Raw genomic sequence first — 25,474 nt, 5'->3', positions numbered from 1 at the left:
TAGTGTTGCCGTTCTGTCAGCATAATAAGCTATGGCCCTTCTGACATCTAGGAGGTGCAGTGTCCGCTCCATAGGTGTAGAGGGATTTTGGAAAAATGAAGGGAGCACTATGTCCTGAGACATATGGAAAAAAGAAGAGACCTTGGGCAAAAAGGCAACATCTGTTCTAAGCACCACCTTGTCTTTATGTATTCTCAAGTAAGGGGGGTCCACCCGTAAAGCACACAACTCACTAGCACGTCTTGCCGACGTGATGGCTACCAAGAACGCCGTTTTCCAGGATAGGTAAGAGATGTGCGTGGTAGCTAAAGGTTCGAAAGGCGGTTTGGTCAAGTATGAAAGCACTAATTCAAGGCTCCATGATGGAGCTATCGGGGCAACAGGAGGCCTAGTGTTTGCCATTCCTCGGAGGAAAAGTCTAACTAGGGGGTGAGTGAAGCAAGACGGGCGACCGTCCTTCCTACGGAACCAGGAGATTGCTGCCAGGTAACATTTGAGAGATGAGTGGGACAACCCCGCATCCGCTAGAGACATAAGGAAATCTAACACTAATTCAATTGGAGCTGTTGTGGGACTTACACCGTTCTTTTCCGCAAACGTACTAAATCTTGACCATTTATACACATAGGATTTCCTTGTTGAGGCTTTGTGGGCCGCCTCCAAAATAACCTGGATATTTTTTGATAAATTTGAAATTGGGATTACTGGTTCGGCTGTATTTTCCAAGCCGTCAGACGTAGGTCTTTTACATCTGGGTAAAACACCTTGCCTCCTTGTGTCGACAGTAGGTCTGCCCTGCTGGGGAACCTGAAGAAAATTCTTCTGGACATCCGAAGCAGGGGGGCGAACCAGGGCTGCCGTGGCCACCACGGGGTCACCAGGATGCAGCTCGTGTTCTCCCTCTGCATTTTCGCCACCACTTTCAGCAATAGGGGAAAGGGTGGGAAAGCATACATCAGACGACCCGACCAGTTCTGTAGGAACGCGTCCCCCAGATACCCCTCCTGCAGGCAAATGCGACGCCGTGCGCAGAAAAGGGCGCATTTTGTGTTGGCCGTGGACGCGAAGAGGTCCACTTCTGGATAGCCCCAAGCTTTGAAGAGCCTGGTTGTCTCCTCGTGATTGAGGGCCCACTCGTGATTTGCCAGAGGATTCCGGCTGAGCGAGTCTGCCAGTGTATTGTCCTCCCCCGGAACATGTGTAGTCACCAGGTGAATGTCTCTCTCCAAGCACCATTCCCAAATCCGGAGAGTGAGATCCAACAGGGGGAGGGAGTGAGTTCCGCCCTGTTTGTTTAAATAAAACATGACCGTGGTGTTGTCTGTTAGAATGTGGACGGTCTGACCCTTTACGAACTTCTCGAAGGACTTTAGCGCTCTGTCCACTGCGAGCAGTTCGAGAAGATTTATATGTGACGCTCTTTCTTCCTCTGTCCACTCGCCTTGAGCGGTGAGACCTTGTGTGTGAGCACCCCACCCCGAAAGGGAAGAGTCTGTTGTAACTATGCAGGTAGCCTTGGGAGCATGAAAGGGGTAGCCTCTGCACACCCACTCCTTGTCCCCCCAGCACCGGAGGGAATGACGGACAGATTCGGGAATTGATAGTCGGGTGTTCTGTTTGTCCAGTAGCGGGTTGTATACCGATATGAACCAGTATTGAAGTGGGCGCATACGCAGTCTGGCATATGGCACCACCGCAGTAGCAGAGGCCATGTGACCTAGGAGTGTCTGGATTTGTTTGGCAGTAAGGCATGGAGCAGAAATTGCTTGATGGACCAAGGCCTGAAGTTTGACAAAACGGTCGTCCGGAAGGTAAGCCCTCTCGGTCGTGGAGTCCAAAAGGGCGCCTATGAAGTGGATTTGTTGAGTTGGGGTCAGAGCTGACTTTTCCACGTTGATCATCAGACCTAAGGACTGCATAAGAGACAAAACAATAGAAAGATGCGACTCAATCAGGGCACGCGAGTCGGCCACCACTAACCAATCATCAATATAGGGGAATAAGGACACGCCCCTTGTGTGTAGGTAGGCAGACACAACAGACATACATTTAGTAAATACCCTAGGGGCAGAGGACAACCCAAAAGGTAGTACATTGAAACAATATGGGTCATTTCCCACCATAAAGGAGAGGTATCTTCGGTGGTGTTTTGCAATGGACAAGTGGAAATAGGCGTCTCTCAAATCTATGGTTGCAAACCATGCTCCCTTGAATAGCAAGGGCAAAATGGTATTTAGAGTGACCATGCGAAATTTTTTTGGTTGAACGTGTTTATTTAACGATCTGAGGTCCAAAATGGGTCTTAAGCCACCATTGCGTTTTTTAATGAGAAAATAACGTGAGAAAAAGCAACGCGAAACATCAATCTCATTAACGGGAGATATGGCTCCCTTGCTTAACAACATCTTAATTTCATCCCCTAACGGTTTGGAGAAGGGAGTTCTACGAACATGACCTACCCTGGGGAGGTCCAGAAATTCAATGACATAACCATGGTCAACAATAGATAGGACCCACTTATCTGTGGTAATCAGGGCTCACATGTTATAAAATGATGACAACCTGTCACCAAACATACACAACTGCGAAGTAGTCGAAACAGAAACAGTAGTAATTCTGGAAATGTCAGCAGAAACCATGGCTTCAGACCCAAGAGATGACATGTCAGTGACCAATTCGTCAAAGACGCTTCTTTGGATTCCCCTGTGGCTTCTCCTTGTTTGTCCAATTTTGGGACCTTCCTCTGGAAAAAAAGGGGTTTCTCCTATTGGACTGAAAACGATTAGAAGAGTAATTACGGCCCCTATTTGATCCAGAGAAAGGGTTTCCGGAATTCCTCCGGAAGTTCGAATTATAAGGGTGCCACCGCTGCTTCTGCTGGGAATAAGGCTGCCATGTAAATCCAAATTTATTAGCTGCCTGTCGTACATCTTGTTTCTCTTTAATCCTGACGTCTGTGTCAGGGTTAAAAAGACCCTCCTCATGGAAGGGTAAATCCTCAGCTAAAGCCCTTCCCTCCTCGGACAAATTCGAGGAGCGTAGCCAGGCATGGCGTCGAATTGAGGTAGCTGTCGAATATAAATTTCCTGCCATCTCTGCAAGGTGCTTTGCAAAATCCTTCTGTGTTTTAGATAAAACAATAGCCTCAGCTTGCAAAGCTTTAGGAAAACGTTGTCTCTCAACTGGTAACATCTCAATATATGGCAGTATCTTAGCCCATAAGAAATTCTGATAACCACTGAGGTAGGTGGCATAATGCGCCATGCGCGTGAGTAGGCCTGCGCAGAGATGTGCCTTTTTACCTAAGGTGTCAACTTTCTTCCCTTCCCTATCTGGTGGGGCAGTAAGAGTATTTTTAGGGCGTTTTGTTTTTGCAACCTCCGCCACTACTGTGTTGGGTTTTGGAGGAGCAACTACCCACTTATGACATGAAATATCAATTTTGTACAATACATCAAGCCTTTTTGGAACAGCAGGCACTAGTGCGGGTGATATATCAACTATGCGTGCCAATTTTAACAAATATGGCAATACAGGCAGGACAGTAGCAGGGGATGAAATCTGTTCATCTGAAGGGAACATTGGATCATCCACGTGTTCAGGTGCCTTAGGAGCAGGGAGATCCAAGGCTTTTATCATTCACCCTATGAGGGCATTAAATTTATTAAATTCAGCAGATTGTATGACTGCAGCTGTATCATTGTCTCCCTGACACAGATAGTCTGGCATGTCGGAGTCCTCCGAAGCACTGTTTATGTGCCCAGACACTTGTTGCATTCCCTCAATTTGAGATGCAGAATCATAGCATTGAGGGGTTGACACCACCCGTGCCAGAGTGGATGCAGGGTCATCACCTTATAAGTTGTTATCAGATCCAATTGGCATCTGTATTGGCAATGAGCTGCTATTTGCAGCGGTCTCCCCACTAGCAGATTGCTGAGTAGCCAACACAGTAGGTGGGGATGGAGACTGAATCTGTGCAGCATGGGAAATATGATGAGGCCTGAAATCAGCAGCCGCTGATGTGGAGGGGCCCTCAACGTCCGCTGGGTGCACTCTCAATCCATGGGCCCTTCCATGGGGCAAAGCATCCCCTTGTCTACTCCCTGAGGCATGAGGAGTGTGGACAGGTACGCCTTGTTCCATGCAACTGTCACAATAACATCTAGGGTAAGGGAAGTAATCCATAGGGTGTCTTCCCCAAGGAGGCGGATATGGATAAAAGTGGCGTCTATGACGCTTCTGTCGTCTCGATCGTCTTGACCGCGGGGAAGGAGAGCTAGAGGATGATGATGATGAAGTAGATGAAGACGACGATGGGGAGCGTCTACGGTTTCGTCTGGAGTCCCCTCGATCCCTGCGGCGGCGAGATCGTGAGCTCAGTCTGGAGGGGGATCTCGAACGCCTCGGGCGCTTGCTGCCCCTTTTGGAGGCGCGCCCGTGAACAGGCTCTTCAAAGCCTTGCTCTGCTTCGCTCCGTATCGGAGCAGTGGGCTCCAACAGCTGATCGCTCCCCCCTATGGGAGGAGCGATGCTCGAGCGTCCTCCCTCTTCGGCGCTCTCGATGCCGGCAGGTGGAGTTAAAACAGCGCGCTCCACCTCCAAATTCTGCCCGGCTGCTTCGGGCTGAAATGCGCATGCGCGCTCAGTTGCGCATGTGCGCTCAGTGTTTTTCCCAGCCTCGACATCGGAGCTAACCGCTCGGTATGCAGGGAGGCTGCCGATAGCGGTAGGAGTCTCTTTCTGGCCCTCCACCAGTCGACGTGGGGGCAGTGAGCGAGGCAAGGCTGCTCCCGACGCTGAGGTACTTTCCTCCACCATGGATGGTGGTTGGCTGGGTGACAGTATTGGCATAGGAGGGGTAAGTCCAAATGGTCTCGCTTCCCCCTCGCGCCTTTCCGGTATCGGAGTGGCTGTAACAGAGGGAGCCAACAGAGGGAGGGAGACTCAATTCACTATCCCTCGGCCTCGAGGATGAGATTTTAGCCTGATGGGCAGTCAACGAGCTGCCCTTTGTCTCCAAAGCGGCAGTTTTCTTGCCCGCGGTTAAGCGGCCATCTTGAGGAATTTTATCCCTCAATTTCTTCACCTTCTTCTTAGGTGCCGTAACAGCGTTTGCCTCAGGCAAGTCAATTTTTATCGGATCAGATGAAGGCAGAAGTGCCCTTTCATAAAGGGCTGCCTTCAATCTCAGAATCCTGTTCTTCCTAGTCTGAGGTGTAAAAGCCTGGCAGACCGAACAGGATTGGTAGAGGTGAGCCTCACCTAGGCAGGCTAGGCAAAGCTCATGTCCATCATTATCTGGTAATATGTTTGGACATTTAATGCATTTCTTAAAAGAACTGGTTGCCATGATGGCAGAGGCAGAAAACAGGTAATATTCTTGACTGTTTAGTTTAGTTCAAACCTAGCTCGCTAGAGATAGAAGGTTCTCCGCTGCTTTGTTCAGAGCGGATGAAGAGAACTGACGGTTGGCCCCACCCACGGGCTATTTATACCAGGGGAAGGGGGCGTGGCCTATCTAACTGTCATTCTTTTGATTTGGAAGGTTCCGAATGCTGCTGCGCGAGCGCAGGGAATATCAATTGTATGCATCGCAGGGACTACGTAAGGAAACACCATTACCTTCCCGCCGGAGCGGTACCTATTGATCTACTCACTCACATTACACCACTCCCTGGATTCAAACCTGCAACCTTTCGGTCAACAAGCTCAGCAGCTCAGCGCTTAAAGCTTCTGTGCCACCAGGCAAAATACCTCAATACTGAAATAAGACAGGCCCCACCCCTCCCCTCCTTTCGTAAGAGATTGAAGACCTGGTGGTTTCAACAAGCCTTTGAGAACGACCAGTTCTAGTCCAACCCAAAGTGTTGAATATGCCCTTGCACTCTTACCTATTACCCTGGTCATCCCTCTAGTAGGCCCTGGAAATGAGCAGCCACAGACCCGTACCTGCTATTGCCGTTAGCCTGTTATAGCACTGTACTTAATTCCCAGCCCCTCATATTTTGAGTTTGCACTAGCTTTTTAATTGCTCTGAATAGGCAGGATTATTTTTAATGTACATGTGATAATTTTATGCTTATGTTGTTTTTTGAATTTTATGTTATGCTGTTTACTTTGTATGTTTTGGTGATGTTACTTGGATACTGCCCTGAGTCCTCCTTGGGGAGATAGAGCGGTATATCAATAAAGTATTATTATTATTATTATTATTATTATTATTATTATTATTATTATTACAGGTCAGAAGGGAAAGCCTTCTGACTGGACTCCAGAAATATAGTAAACATTTTTGCCTTTAAATGGATAACATCTCCCAATGTCAGAACAATTCATCAGAATAAAACAACATGCTTTCACACCTAAAAGAGTCACCTTGTAAGAAGTTGAAAAAATCAGTTCCATTATTTATTATTTAATTGCAGATACAAAAACTAACTTGGCCAAGAGACACTCAGAAAAGCAGTAGAAAAAAAACAGTAAAAAAGATACAGGGTTGGATTTAAATACTCTTACAAGATTCCAAAGTACTGTTCATATTAAAAAGAAGCACTAGCAGAACTTTCTGCTGCCTGATCATGCTGAAATGTTTGTATACACATTCACAAAACCCTAAAGCAGTTTTGCAGTTCAATTATTCTTGTAGAAAGGACCACATAAAGGTGGAAATTGGAGCTGTGGTTTCAAAAAAGAATTGTTGAATATATAGATTTATTAGTGGCAACAACTTGATAACAGAATCCATTTCCTAAAAAAAAAAAGTCCAGTTGTCCAAATAACAGGCTGGATGTGTTTCAAAGATTGGACTGTATTTGAACTCATCAGATAAGATTCTGGCACTAATGAAATATGAAAAGCACCTTGACAGAAGATATATACAATCTGTTTTTTAAATACTTAAAAATTCAAAATATAAACAAACACTTTGAATATACAGTAATGATTTGTTCATATACAAAGTAACTATTAAGAATTAAGGAAAGTCTGCTGCTAGACTATTCAAAATTTCTTTGGGAAGATGAATTCCTTCGAGGTAGTGCAGAAACCTGTTAGAAAACAAAACAAAACTAATGATTAAAGAAGTAGGATGATGAAAAACATCTGAAGTCATTCACTTAACTAATTCCAGCCATGATATTTAATGCATTTTGACACATTAAGACTACAATCATATACACGTTTTCCTGGAAGTACTGTAAATGAAAAATTACCTTCTTTTTGTTTTCCCTTGTTCTTTCTCCTTCTCTGACTTGCAGATGGTGCGGAGAACAGGCAAGTATTCCATCACACTTGCTTGTCTATTACTAAAATTGAACTGAGTTCTACCGGAAAATACAGTTTTGATTAAATCTAACCTTTTATGTGTGTTATCGCGAATTCTGCAAAAAAGAAAAAAAAAACGTATGATGGTTTAATTTTAAAAGATGAGCTCAAACACTGCGCAACCAAAATTAAGTTGTGCTTAACTAGCACCTAATTCCAAGACTAAAGCTAGTTTCAGAAGTCATGCCTTTGGAATGCAGAGTCCGGTCTTATATAAACATATCATTAAAAGTAAACAGTTTGAAGTTACATTACAGCACAAATGGGCAACACCAATGGAGCCAGAAGCTACCTTTCAGGTTGGCCAAGAGCAGCAGTTTTACAGTTAAAAATACATTAAAATTAACTCTTGGTTAAAGATGTTAACAGTTAAATATCAATATAAATAATTAATAAAAATGATTTAATTACATTTCCCCCCTCGCTGAAAACATTAAAATTATCTTATTCATATTTGAATATTAAATTGATGTGAATATATTAATTAATCTTCAGTATACAGGCTGAATGATATTGACTACGATATTGAACTAAGAGGGACCACCTCACACATTTTACTGCATACTCTTTAAACTTTCTAGAAATCAGTGAAAAAACTGTAAGGGGGGACTGGAGAAAAGTTCTGCTTTGGTGGAAGCATCACATGTGCCAATTTCCATTAATAAGACTTCTGGATGCAACCAGAATAATACAAGTTTCTCTGAATCCCATATAAAGCACGGGTGAGATTAGTCTCATTTAAAATGCAAAGACAACTTGAGTGTGGTTAAATCTACATCATCCATATCTTATCACTGTAAAACGTCTACTTCTTATGCATCTTTCCTCTCAGACAGACTATAGTTTAGCGCAGTAAGAAAAAAGTGCTAAAACTGGAATTCACTGAAGAACATGGTGACTGAAAGTTGACTCATCATGTTTCATTGTTAAGACTATTCCTTGCAGAAAATTTGTGTGTATAATATACATATAAAACTTTCATAATCACATCTTACTTAAGTAGTAGCAATAGCTAAGCTATAACCACGTCTGGCAGTTCCAGCAACAAAAATTAATATAAATATTGATTTTTTTGGGTAAAAACTCCGCATTTAAACAAAAGAGTTTTGATCTTGAGCCAAAATGCTGTATCTATACCAAAGAATACATTACATATCTATGTAAATCCCCCTCCATTTGCCTCAATTCTTTATACATAAATAGAAACGCCTTGTTCCTTCTGACCCCTTTGCTCAACCCTCCTCCCCTTCATGCAATATACCTCAAAGGAATGTTGACTTTACCTTGAATTAGCTGCTGATTGACAAAAGTATAAATTGGATTGGTCTTTGGAAAAATGGAGGGGAAGTTCTTCAAAATCATTCTTCCCACAAGTTCTAGCAGTGTTCAATGCATTTTTCATTATTTTTGAAACATTCTTAAGGCATTTGTTAAAATTTAGTGCTTCCATGGTTGCTTTCAGTTCAATAGAGCCCTGGGAGCTCCACCAGTCAGTATCCTCCAGACTGAACTCGTCAGATAGACCATTTTTGATCTTTCCCTTTGTCCAAATAAATTCCTCATATTTACAAGACTGTGTGGATTCCTCAGTCCTCCTGCTGAAGCAACAGTCAGAAAAGGACATATTATCCACAAATTCAGTTAGTGAATCCAGGCACTGGAATGTAAGGGCAGAGGCTTCTGCTTTTGCTGTTGTTTGATCGTTCAGGCCTGCTGTGCTTTTGAACTTGGGTTTTTCTTCTAAGCATGAGCTAGTTGTGTCAGATGGCAAAGTAATGAATCCAGAATAGTTCAGCTCACTCTCAAATAAATCACTATCATCCAGTACAATGTTTTTCCTCAGGCGCTTTGTCTGCTTAGCCTTTTCCACAGGACTAGCTTTCCCCAAGCTCTCACTGTCAAGGGGTTTGTTATTTGAAGTGGTTTTTGTAAGGTTCTCACATAAGAGAGGAGGCACAGGCATTGGTTCAGAAAGTTTACTGACAGGTAAAGGTAGAATTTTTTCAAGATTGCCATAAATAAAATCTATATCCTTCCTCTGGAATTCTGTGAGCAGTTGTATCAGTTTATCCCACTCTTCTTTTGTCGTGATTTCATGCTGTAAAAATGAAGTAGACAAAACTTACTTTTTCTTGAATAGATTTTTAGTCTACCCACTTCTCAATAGACATATTAACAAATTAAACGATTTAGAAACAAATTGAGGGAGGAGATAATGTCAAGAATGTCTAATAGGTTTTATGTTCATGTTATGATGTGTCTTTGTATAGTTTTTAATGGTTTTAATTCATATTTATATGTTATTGATTTCGTTATGTAGTGCTTTTATGTGTATGTTAGGCATTGAATTTTTGCCATTTTACCATGTTGTACATCACTCTGAGTCCCCGCAGGGATGAGATGAGTGGTACAGAAATGCAACAAACAAACAAACAAATAAGAATAGATACTACTGACTCTTGGGCAATGAATCATAGAATCATAGAATCAAAGAGTTGGAAGAGACCTCATGGGCCATCCAGTCCAACCCCCTGCCAAGAAGCAGGAATATTGCATTCAAATCACCCCTGACAAATGGCCATCCAGCCTCTGCTTAAAAGCTTTCAGAGAAGGAGCCTCCACCACACTCCGGGGCAGAGAGTTCCACTGCTGAACGGCTCTCACAGTCAGGAAGTTCTTCCTAATGTTCAGATGGAATCTCCTCTCCAATCTCCTCTCCATCCAATGAGGATGAAGATAGAGGAACAGAATGAAATAGTGAGAATGTTTAATAGTGGCATCATATTTTACTGTGTGTCCCATTTGTTTTTAAGTATTATAGCTCATTTTAGGCAGATATTCTGAACCTATTAAAAATACCTTAAGAAATGAAAGTAGATCTTCTGAAGGCAAGAAGATGTTTGTGAGACCAAGCAAGTTCTCAATGCAGCCAGTGTCAAATTTCGGGATTTTGGTTGATTCTGTAACGGAAGCACCATGTTCTGTGCTACTTGCCTCTTTCCCTTGCCCTAGGCACAAGAATCTCAAGTTAAAGATATAAGACTGATATCCTATAAAAATTGTACAGCATTCCCCTTAATTAGTTCTTTATTTTGCAAAACAAGTTTCTCAGTGTTATTTCAAATAATTTCACAAATTTCAGATTTTTATTTTCCCCCATGCTATTCCTTTTCATTTGATCTTTTCTTAAAAGGACCCGCGGTGGTGCAATGGGTTAAACCCTTGTGCCGGCTAAACTGCTGACCTGAAAAACAGTGGATTGAATCCGCAAGGTGGGGTGAGCTCCCATCTGTCAGCTCCAGCTTCCCATGCAGGGACAAAAGGCAAGAGAGAAGCCTCCCACAGGATAGTAACACATCTGGGCGTCCCCGGGCAATGTCTCTGTAGACGGCCAATTCTCTCACACCACAAGCAACTTGCAGTTTCTCAAGTCACTTCTGACATGTTTTTTAAAAAAATCATTTGCTTTTTGTAGTCCAATTTCTCTTAATTAAAACTTCAGTCTAGATTTACCCATCCATTCTGTGTTTTTGCTTTCTTTGTTTAATAAATCCGCAATAGCAATTTCAGGAATAATTATTTGACTTAATAGCAGAGCTTATTAGAGGAAGGACAGATATTCACCTATGCAGCACTATGGGTTACAGTAAGTATTCTGGAATAGAAGATTAGGATTGGAGGAGTTATTTACCAAGGTCCCCTGCACTATATAGCATAGCAACATTTCGACATGTTTCTTTCTGTTCTTATGGCTCTCTTATGCCTTGTCTCATGACTTGTTTAAAGACAGAGGAATTTGATCAGTACTATTGAAAATGGTGGTTGGTGAACTAGTTCCAATCTGCAAGTCACTGGTTGTCAGCCCATAGCAAGTTCTGAAACTGTTGCAGCCCATGAGCACAAGAAGAGGGTCTGTCCCTGGCATACTAGGAAAACCCACCAGTTTACATGTGCAAACTGAATAAAATCAACAAGGCACCTTATACAAACACCCTCTCTTTTGTGCATTGCTTTCAGAGGATGGCCCACTCAACTGTCCGCAATTCTCAGGCAGACATATAAATAGTGAGATGCTCCCTCCAGTATTGAGATACTAAACCATGTTTTAAGTATTTTCATCAGCACTTTGAAATTCCAACCAGAAGCATATTGGCAGCCAGTGCTATTCCTTCTAATGGGTTCCATTCAACAATGCAGTTGTTGCACTTCGCACTCACTACAGTTTTTAAGTCATCAGTCCCACGGAGTATGCATAATGCCATAATAGTGTCAACTGGAATTCCTAAACTTATTTCAAATGGGATAATATTTCAGAAAAACCTGATACGATTCTTCCCCCTAAAATAAGTATTATTTTATCTGGGCCACACTCACCATGTGTTGCTATTCTTTTTTCTTTCAAATAGCCACCACCACTCTTAACCCAGAATTGCAAGTGTAGAACACTTTGTCTGATGTCACAATTATTTGAAGTCAACAAGGCAGCAAATTCTTTTATGTCTGTTCTTAGGTTCTCAGCCAAGCAGAGAACCTGAAGGTAACTAGCAACATTCATCTAAATCAGAACAGATTACAAAATTAATACTTTCAAAAAATTATCAAAAGCACGATTATTCAACTAGGTCACTTTGATAAGATTGTCACTGATTGGGCTGTAGCACTACTCATGTTAGCCAAATTAAACACTTCTTTTGTATATAACTGAAGTCATAAAACAGATGTTAAGAACCTCAACAGAGAGGCTGGTTGTAAGTTGGAGCAAAACCCTTCCAAAGCAAAACCAAACCCAAAACGCCATTTATTTTTTAAAGCAAACATTCAAACTAACCAAGGATACATGCACAGGATTTAGACTTGTTCTTGTGAAAAAGCAAGTCATTTATTACAAAAGTTCTCATCCAGTGGTACTGAGTGAGACACGGGGCCCTTCCACACAGCTATATAACTCAGAATAACAAGGCAGATAATCCACAATATCTGATTTGAACTGGATTATCTGAGTTCACACTGCCATATAATCCAGTTCAATATGGATTTTATACAGCTGTGTGGAAGGGGCCATGTAAGTAGTTCAACTGAGAAGGAGGCGTTTCATGGTAAGTACAAATAATTTACTTTTTATGAGAAATTTACCTGTAAATGTATAAATTATCTTCTCAAGATAAGACTTGGGTCTTTACTAAAGCGATTCGTGTTCATAGGGAAGGTTTAGAAGTACTAGTCTACCACACAGTATTAAAATGAAGCCTTTTCTATGAATTATTATAATACTGAGATATAAACATCATAAAACTAGAAGATAAAGATATTTTATATTCAAAACCTGAAAGACTTACCAAAGAAGGTGAAGTAAAGGTGATTTCTTCAAAGCAGCCATCAAATATTAAACTAAATGATGGATCTAAACAAAAGATTCACTGGTAAGGCTTTAAAAATTTGGTGACTGAGACCTATTTTTCCTCTCCTAGAAGGAGAGAAATTGCAACACCTGAAAAGTAAAATTACAGTGTTGCCTTTGTGGTATGAAATTTGTTTGGAAATTATTACAATACTTTACATAGTACCATTAAGGTTATTTCTTGCTTATGTAGAAGACACATAGTATCACAAAACAAAACAGAAAAAGAAAGAATGGGTATTAAAGGTAGATTATGAATTCCAATGGTTTTTATTATTGACATTGGTCTGAAAGATTTAAATTAAGCAAAAAAAATCCAGTTGTGAATTAACTGAGGTCAAATTTGGAGCCCAATTTTGAGCCCAATTTTAATGTTAAATAGGGAATTAATACAATGTATAAGTTGGGAGTTAAAATTTAAGAAGACAAACAAGAGTATATTTGCATAATAAAACAAGCTAGACATTTTGGACATAACATACACATGAAACAGTAGGAAGGGATGTAATCAAAAGGTTTGAAATTCAATTTGTGTTATGATCTTATTGAATGTATGTTGGAAATGTAAAAAGCAAGAAGGGTTTCTCATGTGTAGTAAACATGTGAAAAGGCTAGACGATATTGTGCCCTGTTGTAGATTGGCCTTCTCCCCTTAGAAGAGGAACTTGATGAGCCTTATCTTGCATCTTATTTACTCTCCTTTAAAAAAGGCCATAAGAAAAACAGCTACTTCTTCCTAAGCGACTCTGGCAGACATTCAGCAAATAACATCCAACAGGTTTGCAGATACTCACAATATTTATCATTTCTTCACTGCAGATAAATCAAAGGGTATTGCAATTATCACTAATTCCTCCAGTTCTTAGCCTCCCCCCGCCTTTCTTCCTTTTCAAATCTTTTACTCCAGCCTCACTCTCTATTTAAACATGCCATCTATTTTCTCACCTGTGCCATATCTCACTGATCTGTGCCTTGGCGTCTTTGCAAGCCCCCCCACTCATTCTCCTTTAGTTCAGGAGCTCGATTGTTTGTCTGAGGACAGGATTCTCTTTCCTCATCACTATGTCACAAGCCCAAATATATTATTTGAGGCAAAAAAATAAAATAAAGATCATATCTAATTAAAAGAAGATTAGTTATTAAAATTGAACGATTTAGCAGATGAAGGCTGGTAAATGACAAATGTTCTGTATTCCAAAAACTAGACCTGATAGGAGAAAATGGGTGCCATTTCTGGAACCAGCAGCTCAACATACCCAGAAACAAGTAAAAAAAATGAGGTACCAAGATGTGTGCTGGTTTTGTTAATTAGTATGAGGTAAATATGTTGATGAAGAGTATCTTACGACGTAGAGAAAAGTGGCAAAACAGAAAGTTAAAAGTCATTTTTTTCATCTTTTATTTTGTTAGTTGCAGATTTTCATTATATGTTTAGGTAGTTTAGATGTGTACAGATAATGTATGTTCTATATCCCCTTCTCTTTCTATTTTTATATTTATTTAAATAGTTTTGTGTATAGTTTTTAAAATCTGTGGTTTGTTTCATTTGTATTTTTTCTTTTATTTAGATTTTATTCAATAAAAATATTGGAAAAAAATTAATTTAAAAAAGTTCATTAATTTAAAAATTAGGGTACATAAAGGTTACAATACAGAACGGAAGGAAATAGCGGCTAGAGTGTATATTTCCTAAAACACCTTATCACATACGAATGATTTCAAATTGTACTTTCAATTTAACCTCCAAATATTTTTCAATATAATTTTAATGCATTCCAGAAAATATTCAGATACTTATAAATAATAATACTCACCATTAGTAGTAAGAATGACAGGCCTCTTGGTAGTTGTCATGAATGTCTTTATTGCATTTAGAAATCCAGCATCTTCATCAAATATTATATCAACCTATGAAAAATAAAAATGCTTAGTTATTGAAGAAGAGAGACTTCAATGACAATAGCTTTGTGTGCCCAAAAGCCATAATTTGTTCTGGTCAGGAACAGAAAGTTTACTTGTCTCCGCTTCTGGTGAGTTGAATTGATAATCTGTTTTGCCCTAGCTTTACTTCAGCAGAAACATGACAAACGTGTTTGGATTCCATGTGGAAAAATAAGCAGGTTTGCTTCTCTTAACTATGCAGAGGCCACATAAACGGTTTGGGTCCAGACTACCTGGCCAACCGCATTGCCTCATATGAACCTGCCCAGACACTGCGAACATCAGGAGAGACTCTCCTCTTGGTCCCACCCCGTCTCGAACCCGGCTGGTGAATGAAGATAAGCCAAATGGCAACTGGAAGTGACACATACATGCTGAAGAAGCTTAATTGGTGGGGCTAGGGGGAAATGGGTCCTGATCCCTCCACAGTTGGCCACCCCTAATTTATATGCCATACCTCTTCAAAGAGGATAAGTGAAGTTGCACATTTTTTACTTGATTCTTCTTCTTTGCTCTCCCTTTTTACTGATTTTATTTGTGTATTTTCTCCTGGTAAGATTTTCTTATTTTCTGCAAGAACAAAAAACACAGTATTAACTTCCATTAATAGAAAAATGGCCCTTATTTATAGTAAGCTATGGGCAAACCCAGGCCTGCTTTGTCCCGTTGGGCTCTTCTCTCCGGCCCTTATCTACCTCTGCCCTCATCTCAGCTTGCAAATGTGGCAGGCTCACCATGTCTATAAGCTGAGAGGAGGATTGAGGCAGAGATACATGGCTGCCGAGACCTCTTGGCAGCACTGTGTCTCCTCTTTCCAGCCTGGGGACACAGCAGGATGCCGAGTCCCCAGGCTGAGAGAAGGACCCTCCCTCCATGTGCTATCCACCCCCCCCCATGCCAACTGCCCTTGGCCTCCCCCACCCGCAATACCCCCAACAAAAAGTTTGCACATGCCTACCCTAAACCCACTTTAACATGCCTACCACAGACATAAAAAACACTTCAGATATCCAGTTTAACTATCTGATTTTACAACAAATTCTTAACAGCCAGAAAAAAGAAAACTAAAAAGTTTTGTGGATTTTTGTAAATATGCATAAACATGAGGAGGGAATTAAAAACTATAAGATCAGGAGTAAATTAACTAAAATGTGATGCCTGTTCTCACAGAAGGGTTGGTAGTATCACAAAATATATTTCTAAGTTAATCAACATTACCTAAAGTTTGTGTGTAATTACTATAAAATATCCATAGTTAGGTTCTGGATTTCTCTAATAATTACATATTATGGGCAACCCATTCCCAACAATACACGGGCTTTTAGTAGTATTTGAAAGATTTATTGAAGGTCTAGGACAACTCCTTGTTCATTTTCAAGATCCTAGAATTTTGAATGTGTTTTATTTTCATCTTCTTGAAATCTACATTTATACCATTAGCTACAACAATAGTCAGGCATGTTTCCACAGCTATAAGAAATACCACTTTCACACACAGCATGTAGTCTAGTTCTGTATTATAACCTTCATGTTAATGAATTATATGTTATCTTAATTTTTGTAGAGACTTCTAGTGGATCAATAAGAGACATAGCCCACTGTGTGTAGTTTCCACAATATTGCTACAGTGGAAGGGCTGAACCAATACAGAAATTAACTCTTGTCTAATCCTGAACACCTCAGACAAGAACTTGACAATAGCCAAAGTCACATGGGGATGCTTATCTTAGAATAAAAATCTGACATAAAACCGGGATGATTTCTTCACATAAAGGTCAGTGGTAAAGGCAGAGATGACCATATTTTTGACTGGCAGAATAAGAGATCTTCACAGTTTACACACTTACTGAAGAAAATCTTAGAAGCCAAAAGCACCCAGATAAAAAAAAGAATAGACAATAACTTCCAAGACTCATGATGTTCAGGGTAGCAGCTAAAGTGGGAATAAGAAGAGAAAAATACTTGGGGGTGAAGGGGGTAAAATTTTTCACCTTAAGTATCTAGCACAGCTCTACAGCAACATTTCTTCAGATAGGAAAGAAAGCAGAATGAGCAACCTTCTCCAGCATTTATAAACATACAAATCCAACATTTAAAATACCTTTATTGTCTCCTTGTGACTTTTTTTCTTCTTTATTCTGACATTTGGAAGAAATTTTGAAATAGTTTGCTAGTGTTCTGGGAGCCAAGCCTTGTTTTAATCCACCTTTTCTGGGTGAAATTGTAAGTTTCCTTGGAGACCACTCTTTTCTGGGAGATTTTTTTTCTGAAATATACATTTTAATTTGCCTTATAAGTGCACAAAAAGAAAATTGTCCTATTACAATTCTTATGTGCTTTCATAATACAGTTTCCAACACGTTCTGAGGCACTAGTCTCTACAATATCAGAAATGAAGAGGAGCAAAGTCTCCCTTCATTATCTCTGAGACAGGCAAGAACAACAACAACATGCCCAAGCTTTCCCGGATAGATGTGCACTAGAAGTTCATGCCACTATCCTTAAAGATCACCATAAATTCTAAACAACCATTCAATTTAAAGAATAGAAAAGTCAGTTTTAAATTCTCTTCCTGACAGAATGTTTTTTCAGGTGCACCAGCTTATTTGTACCTCCAGACAGGATGTACAGTCTCAAGTACTCCAGTGGCCAAATGGTACTGGAAGTGATGCTTTATAGTCCTTGTCAGCACTGTCACCACTACCACTGCCATACAGTACAGGCAAAGGCAAGCCCTGACATGGAATACCATGGAAAGTATGCAACCACAGTACTAACAGGCACCATCGTCAGCAGACTGATTATTTTCAGTACTGTTATTACTTGCTGCCTAGCAGCTGCAGTTTGGGAAACAACAAAATATTAAGAAAATGCCTACCATGTTGGAGAAAGTGTGGAGAAATAGGCTACTGGGGCCACATGTGACTAAAGTGCCCAAAAGTATAGAGGGATGAAGTTCTATCATGGATAAGCCAAACAATTATAATTAGGTGGCAGCACTAAGAATGATCCCTGTTACATATACAGAATTAGAATTAGAAGTGTTCTTTGCAAAATGGTGATGCACAAAGGCCTCTTGAAGAATTACTCTATTTGTCCCTAAGAAATAGACAGATAGATAGTGCCTCGTGGGATAGATGTCACTGTTAATGGAACATACAAAATGTCTGTTTTAGTCCAGGATCCTGATTCTTTCCAATGGAATGAGACACATCCAAGTTAAACAAGAGACCATTAGTCATGGTCCCAATTTGTATTCAGAAGCAATATTCTCCGCCCAAACCATCCCATAAAGATCTCATCCCCATGCAGCACATTCTAACACAGATTTATTATTCCTGTGATCTATGGAAATCGCATGCTGGAAAATGTATATGATTGTAGTTTTAAAGAACAACGCCTAAACATTTCAATGCAAATACTTTTAATGCATAAAAAAATATGCAGATTACGCGTTGTGATAGTGGGATAAGGCAAACAGTGGGGGAAACAGTACACTTCAGGAGAGTTCTATTAATGATTTCTGTATTTGAAAGAAAGAAGAGGAACTTGATAAATAAAAATCTTATACTATTCATGTTATGTGCTGCAAAACTCAAACAGCCAGAACCTAAAAAAAAAACAAAAAAAAACTAGAGAATTAACCAATAAAGAATTGGTTAAACAGGATATAAAAACCTACTATAGATAAAACAAATAAGCACCTTACTCACTTGGTGATTTGCTGGTACCATAGCTATTAAAGAAGGCTGCTTTATGAGCATGGACACCTTGTTTGTCCACCTGATGAGACTGAGTTGCTTCCTTCAGATGAGAGAGAATTTGCCTTCCACTACGCTGGCAAGAAGCGTTAACTTCAAATATCTGCAGAACATTATAAAAATCAGATTTGTTTATAAAAAAATAACTTGTAGGCTCTCATTTAATAGACAAATAATTACCTTCTACCAACCTTGAAACCAAGCTCCTGAGCACAAGCATAAACTGCTGCAGTTTTGCCTATGCCAGGGGGACCAAAAAGTAGCATAGTATTGCATAGCATAGTCTCGTCCTCGCTGTCCGATCTGTCATCTTGGAAATCCGCAATATCTGAGGATTCTAAGTAGGTGACATCAAAATAAACATATCAGAGATTAGAACAAGGAAGATGCAAACAGAGCAATTTTCCATATGGCCAGCTCTACTACATATTTTTATTCATTTGGTTTTTTATATCCTTCCTTTGATAATGTGGTTTAGGATTTTTTAAAAAAACAAAAAACAAAACAAAAACCCTTCATTTTATTTATGAACAATCTTACTTTTCCCCAAAATCTGTGAGGCAGCTGTAACCCCTCACAGGGTTCTCAAACTAAAACTCAAGTAATTTTATATTTTACAAACTAAGGCTACATTCTAAGGTACCCTGGTGAGTGCTATCCTCTTCTTTTTGAGTTCTGTTTTCCTCCCAGTCAACTCTTCTTTTCCATTCACAGAGCCATCTAAAAAAAAGTGTAATACAATTCTGTTGTATTTGTTTGTGAGACTATGTATAAATCTACTAACTGCAAAATAAATTTAAAACATGTGGAGGATATTGTCATTACCACCACTTATTTCCCACCTTGGGACTAAAAGTATTATACAATAAAAGATAACATTTAAAACATACAAAAAGTTAAAAACCTAATGAAACTACTAAATCTTGTTAAAAGCATACTCTAAAAAGAGATTTTAACAATGCTATTTCAAAACACCACAGCAATTCCTTTTTTGAAAAAGAATTTGTTCTAAAAACCTAAATAAAAGTCTCTGTTGACATAAGGACAAGGAGGAAAGGTCTTCTAACCTCACTAGGGAAAGAGCTCTAAAGTCTATGGAAAGCAATTAATATGGGAAAGGTAGCTGATGTATATATATATAAAGAAAACAATATCATAGCTGTATAACTGATGTATTTTCAGCTCTACCAAACCCTTAAATTAAATTAAATTAAATGTTTGGGAGATGGCCAAACACTTGTGTACTTCTTGTCAGTATGAACTATGGTATAAAATTGTAACATTAACAAGAGCTGGAGCAAGGACATTTGAAGAACAGATTATCATATAAATCTGGACAATATGAAAGTGTTGCAATAATTAATTAATTTTCAAAGGAAAATATCACTTATTTCCAACCTGTGGAGCTTTTTAACTGCTACAGTATTGCCTATAAGTTCATTGGAGTTCTGTGGCTGATATTTTTCTGTCCAGAGGGTATCTTCATGTGCAAAATCTGCAGATATGAACATAGAAACAAGCTATTTTAATAATTATCCAATGAATATAAGTAAAAAATAGCACACTTTGGGAAGTGTATTTAGGCCAAGTAAAACTCTTGATTTACAGAGTGAGATAAATTTTGATTAAAATGCATTAGCAATCTGACTATAAGGAATGTGACATTTTAGTAGACAGTTGCATATTGTATAGTCCACAATATACAGATATCACACTAAACCAATTTGCTCTTTTCTCACACTTTATCTTTAGGAATGTGGAAGTTTTTACTTCTAATTTCAAAACCTGGGCTCCTGAATGTTACTCAATCACCCAAGCTTCCCATGTTGGCTGGGGATCACAGACATTAACACCCAACAATACCTAGACACCCAGATTTGGGAACCACTGGTTTGGTGCACTGTCCTTGCCCTAAACTATAATTGATATTAATTTTGGTTTATTTAAAGAAGACATCTTCATAGTTTGTAGCTGTGTTTGTTTCAAACAAACTTATAATCTTAAGATTAACCAATTTGTTGGATTTGGATGACAAGACAAAAGCAGGTCATTGTATATTTGAAGCAAAATCCTCCAAGTGTCATTACAGAAGACTGCAAGGATATAGGGAAATGCTTAAATCTAAAGGTCATAGTATCTTATTCTTGACATGCTGAGTTATGGTTGAGCAGTGACAGCCAAGCACAACAAAAGCAGGGCTATCCTATTCGGAAATTACACCATACCATGATAACTATGGATTATTGTCCTTCCTCAGTATCTTCATGTTGCCTTTTACATTTCAGCTTCAAACATACTATATAATTAAAGGAAACGGAAAAACTAGAAGATTAAATTATCACTATACAGAACTGATTACACTATGTAACACAATTTTTGTTCCTGGATTATAAATGTCATTTCCTAATTGGTTCTATCATAAAAAACATTGGAAAAGTTTATTAAATCACAAAAGCTTTGTTTTTGCAGTCTGCATATTCATTAAGGAAAATTGCAAACAAAGTTCCTAGGCTCAAGGAAATAAGAGTATTACCCTCAGCTACCAAAACCAAGTTTCTGGCATATAGCAAATACTTTCAAAGTAAGTACTACAAAATTAAACAGGAAATAGCACTTTCAAACTAGGAACAACAAAAATTCAAATTGTGTTGCATAGTATTATCTGAGTCCTTCGTGGTCAGATTCCTGTTCTGACAAAAATGAAATCCAAGAATATGTCCCAATTACTCATTCAGAAATAATCCTATTGGCTCTCAGGACACCCTTCCCCCCGAATTCCATGGTTCCAAAAATTTGGGTCACATACTCATGACCAGTTATGAGATTAAGGAAGAAATGTGGTGAAATCCCCTTTCTTCCTAATTCTTGCACAATGGGATATACCTTCTGATCATTCCGGAGGCTCTCTGGATCTAGGTGATTGTGATTTCAGCCAGAATTTCAGTGCATACAATATTTTAATCCAATTTAGGTATTACTGGCTTTTGCTCTAGTGACATTTCACAGTTTTTTTCTCTAAACTGTCAACATGAAGTAACTTCATGAAAATCCAAAAAGTGTCAAGAGGAATAATTCCAAACCATATGACTATTTTATGTCTAGATATAAAGGACTATTTCTGTACGTAATAAAATATGACTTTCTTAACAAAAAATCTGTACACAACATTTTCAGAGCATTATAGATAACATGCAAGTTACCAGAAGCAGGATGAATTTCTGATCCAGAGTCAGAGTCTTCTATTGCTATAATTTCAGATTCTTCTGTATCATGTGCCTCTATTATGTGGATTGTATTTTCCATTTCAGCCTGCTTCACATCTGATACTTTGGAAACATTATTTGGCAAGTCAGCCTCTATTTTTTTTATTGGTTTCCATCTTTTGGATTTGCGATCTTCAGTTTTTCGTTTTCTTTTGCCTTCTCTCTGATTATCACTTTTTCTATTTGTGTCAGAGCTCACAGCTTCACATTTGTTCACTAGTCAGAGAAAAAGAAAATATTCAACATATCAAGATCCTAGCATCTCTTTGTTACTGCCAATGAGTAATAGAAGGGTAGAATTTAGTCACAAGTGTTGAAATGCACAATAAATTGTGCAGCATTACACATGGACATGTGGACTTCTTCAATGGCCTTGGCAGCCTTCAGTATTAACAAACCATGTTTTTCAAAGGTCAGGAATCTTCTGAAGTAGCATGCCATATATGAGAAAGCTACTGCCAAAATAATAAGAGAAAAAAACACCACTACATGCCTGCAGAAACATACTGAATGTCTGGGAACAAAGTTTCCTGGAATAAACCCAGAAAATCAATGACTATTATTTTGAGAATAAATTCAGATCTTCTGAATAAGTTACCATATGATTCCACTGCTACAATTTATCAACCACTTATATAATTACACTTTAATATTAGATGTAATGCTAACCTTGCTTATTATTATCAGAAGCAGCTTGTTTTTTCATCATTAAATCAAAAAATTGTTTCACAGGAAAATGGGTGTTGAAAAACTGAATCTCCTCCAGCAAATAGTTTTTTTGTGCATCGGTAAGAGCTGGTCGCCACCCAGATAACTGCAAATAGGAAAGAAGTATAAATACTAAAACTTTCTAAGGAAAATAAGTTTAGCAACAAATAATACACACAGTAAATCTGATAGGGATCACATAGAGACAGAACATGGAATCAAAAATCATGTTGTAATAAAAATTGATATTCATTCACAGCAAATAATAAATAAGCCAGCATGGATGCAACAATACAGGCTGTCCTCAAATTGCGAACAATTTAGGTTCTGTAGCTGTATTCTTAAGCTGAATTTGTATATAAGACAGAACAGTGTAACTCCAACCAAATGACAATAACAATGTGCAAAGTACTAACCAAAGCATTTGGAACCTTGGTGCTTTGAGGCTGTGTATTTAAAACTGAAAAATCACCAAGCGAAAAGGTGAGTTTTGTGACATCTGCTACATCCAAATGTACTTCTTTTAAATTAGTTAAAAGAGGGCATGAAGGCAACGGCAACCTCCACATCAGACGTCCTATGATAGAATAAAAAAAATAACAGTTAAAAAAGAGCTTTAGGGATATATTCTGTATAGGATTACAGAAGAATTAAATGACAGGAGATTATTTGCCTACTTGAAAAAATGTTTGTTTATAATTACCCAGGCTGTTTCTAAATAATTTTAGAAATAATAATGTTTTAAAAGGATGCATTCAGACTCAAGGGATACACTTGAATAAGCAAATCGGAATGATCCTCCAGTCTTAGTATGCCGTTCTTGTGCTGCAACTAATATACAATTCCTACCAAGATGTGCTTAAAATAATGTTCCTTGCTTTTGAAACATGGCAGATCTTTATTTCTAGGCTTAGCATATGATCTCTTATAGTTATCATTTTTCTGATGTAATACGCATATGGGAGGCATAAATACGCAGATGGGAGACAATACTCTTTTTAAAAAAAGAAAGTTCATATTATTAAAGCTCACACTATTAAATCCTAAAAGATGCTTGTGTAGTCTGTAATATCAGTATGCAGCGGGAATTCGAGGCACTTTAGAGATTACTTTCCTCAGATGCATGGAGTGAAGTTGTGTGAATAGTCATAGAAATGCAAAAGATGTGGGTGTGGTGATGAAGTGACACATTTAGATTTTAAAATGATAGTTGAGTAACAAAGGCAGGAGGAAAGATGTTGCCTTAAGCCAAGATGAGGGGATAACCATGTGAACTTCCCTTTGAGGCAAAGGCTGTTATAATTTCAGGAGGTCAATACTCACCCTCATCTTTCTGCTGCACATGAACAACTGTCTGAAAACAGGAATTAGCCAAGGAATATGCTTCCAGTGCTGCTGCTTTCTTTGCAATTTGCCTTTTTAAAGATTCTGGCAAGCCACTCATTAAAAAGTTGCGTTTTGCTCTGAATTGCATAACATCTTGAGAATTTTCAGAACCATCTTCACTAATAGAAATGACAACCAGAAGTATCTAAGTTTCAGTATATAATACAGTATAGTTATGTATTACTTTCAACAATGACTTTCAGACTACATTTAGGAGAAACTTGAAGTTTCCTAGAAGTTTGCCGCATCTCTCACTTTGGGATCAGTAATGTAAGACAGCCAGTAACATTGTAAGAGTGGGGACATGTTGGAGTCTGCTCTCATTTGTGAAGAAGTAACTATCAGACCTGAGTCCAGAAGAACTGCTTGTGCACTTTTGATGTAGACTTTCCTCATTACACTTTTTTTTAGTAAAGAAATTAGCATGGAAATGTTTTTTCTGAAGAATTAAAATGTGAAAGAATTCCTATACTACAGTAACATACCATTCCTACTGTTTAAGCAATGCAGTTCTCTAGAATTGCTTATCAAAATATTAGAAAAGGTAGGTATTTCCAATATTTATTGACTGCTACACAGTTTAGATGAATTTTTCCTTCTGAAATTATATACCAGTATATACGCCCATACATAGCTGCTATGAAATACTATACCTACTCTAAAATAGGCCACTCAATTTGAGATTACAAATAATTCTGTTCCTCACAGCCACCATGCAGGGCTAAATGTGGTACAATATATTTGCAATTGCCTTTATGCTCAGGTAGAAAGAAGAGGCTCAACAACCACCAAGTGGTGCAAGAATTGCCAACTATCAATCCCAGGGTGTATGTCAATCTGCATGGATCTCATTATCCCAGCCTTGCTTTCTCCATGTGTTTAGTTGATCAGTAGAAACTGCAGATTACATATTTATATATTTATTTATTTATTTACTTTGCTTATATACCGCTGTATCTCAAGCCCGAAGGCGACTCACAGCGGTTCACAAACAGTAAAAACAGTAGAAACAGCAGTGGTTCCATACAACATATAACAAATTGACTTAACACATTATCCATAAATTACCAATAAGCAATTACAATGCACAATTATTACAAAAAACAACCGTACCCAATCTTCTAATCATCCAAGCATAGTCCAGGTTCGTCGTCCATTGTTCCATTCCTATGTTGCACCAGAATACTGTCACAAAGCTTCTATTTAAGCTGTTTTTGTGCACCTGTTTCTGACTTATGGTGAACCTTGGGTATTTTGGGTTGTTGTAGGTTTTTTGAGCTATATGGCCATGATTTAGGTGCATTCTCTCCTGATGTTTCACCTGCATCTATGGCAGGCATCCTCAGAGGTTGTGATGCCTGCCATAGATGCAAGCAAAACATCAGGAGAGAATACTTCTAGAACATGGCCATATAGCCCGAAAAAAACTATGTTTTGGTGATGTTGCTTAGAAACTGCCCTGAGCCCCCCTTGGGGAAATAAAGCGGTATATAAATAAAGTTTTATTATTATTATTACTACAATCCAGTGACTCCAGCCATGAAAGTCTTCAAACAATACCTTTGCTGTTTTCTTCACAATATTTTTGTGCTAATCATATTTGTGTTCTAATATGATTAGCACAGTAATGTAACGGTTTCTCCTTGACATTAAGTCTAGTCGTGCCCAACTCTGGGGGTGGTGGTGCTCAT

At 38.8% G+C, this 25,474-nt stretch overlaps 1 protein-coding gene across 1 annotated transcript in view; it reads right to left on the bottom strand.

Moving 5' to 3' along the window:
* Positions 1-6,392: 6,392 nt before the first annotated feature.
* ATAD5 (ATPase family AAA domain containing 5) overlaps positions 6,393-25,474 on the bottom strand; it is a 30,890-nt gene continuing 11,808 nt past the window's right edge. Inside the window, exons 7-23 of the mRNA XM_060763961.2 lie at positions 23,721-23,902; positions 22,814-22,974; positions 22,359-22,503; positions 21,627-21,905; positions 19,825-19,921; positions 19,070-19,146; positions 18,618-18,763; positions 18,379-18,529; positions 16,767-16,931; positions 15,123-15,235; positions 14,539-14,632; positions 12,663-12,727; positions 11,701-11,881; positions 10,186-10,334; positions 8,610-9,424; positions 7,215-7,382; positions 6,393-7,049 (exon numbers count right to left, since the gene is read on the bottom strand). Coding sequence (XP_060619944.2) covers positions 6,977-7,049; positions 7,215-7,382; positions 8,610-9,424; positions 10,186-10,334; positions 11,701-11,881; positions 12,663-12,727; positions 14,539-14,632; positions 15,123-15,235; positions 16,767-16,931; positions 18,379-18,529; positions 18,618-18,763; positions 19,070-19,146; positions 19,825-19,921; positions 21,627-21,905; positions 22,359-22,503; positions 22,814-22,974; positions 23,721-23,902 — 3,061 coding nt within the window. The 3' untranslated portion in view covers positions 6,393-6,976. The remainder of the gene's footprint in view (positions 7,050-7,214; positions 7,383-8,609; positions 9,425-10,185; positions 10,335-11,700; positions 11,882-12,662; positions 12,728-14,538; positions 14,633-15,122; positions 15,236-16,766; positions 16,932-18,378; positions 18,530-18,617; positions 18,764-19,069; positions 19,147-19,824; positions 19,922-21,626; positions 21,906-22,358; positions 22,504-22,813; positions 22,975-23,720; positions 23,903-25,474) is intronic.

This window comes from Anolis sagrei, chromosome 2 (assembly GCF_037176765.1).
Source record: "Anolis sagrei isolate rAnoSag1 chromosome 2, rAnoSag1.mat, whole genome shotgun sequence".
Taxonomy (NCBI): domain Eukaryota; kingdom Metazoa; phylum Chordata; class Lepidosauria; order Squamata; family Dactyloidae; genus Anolis; species Anolis sagrei.
The sequence above is the reverse complement of the archived record's forward strand: the minus strand, read 5'-3'. Positions and strand labels throughout refer to the sequence as shown.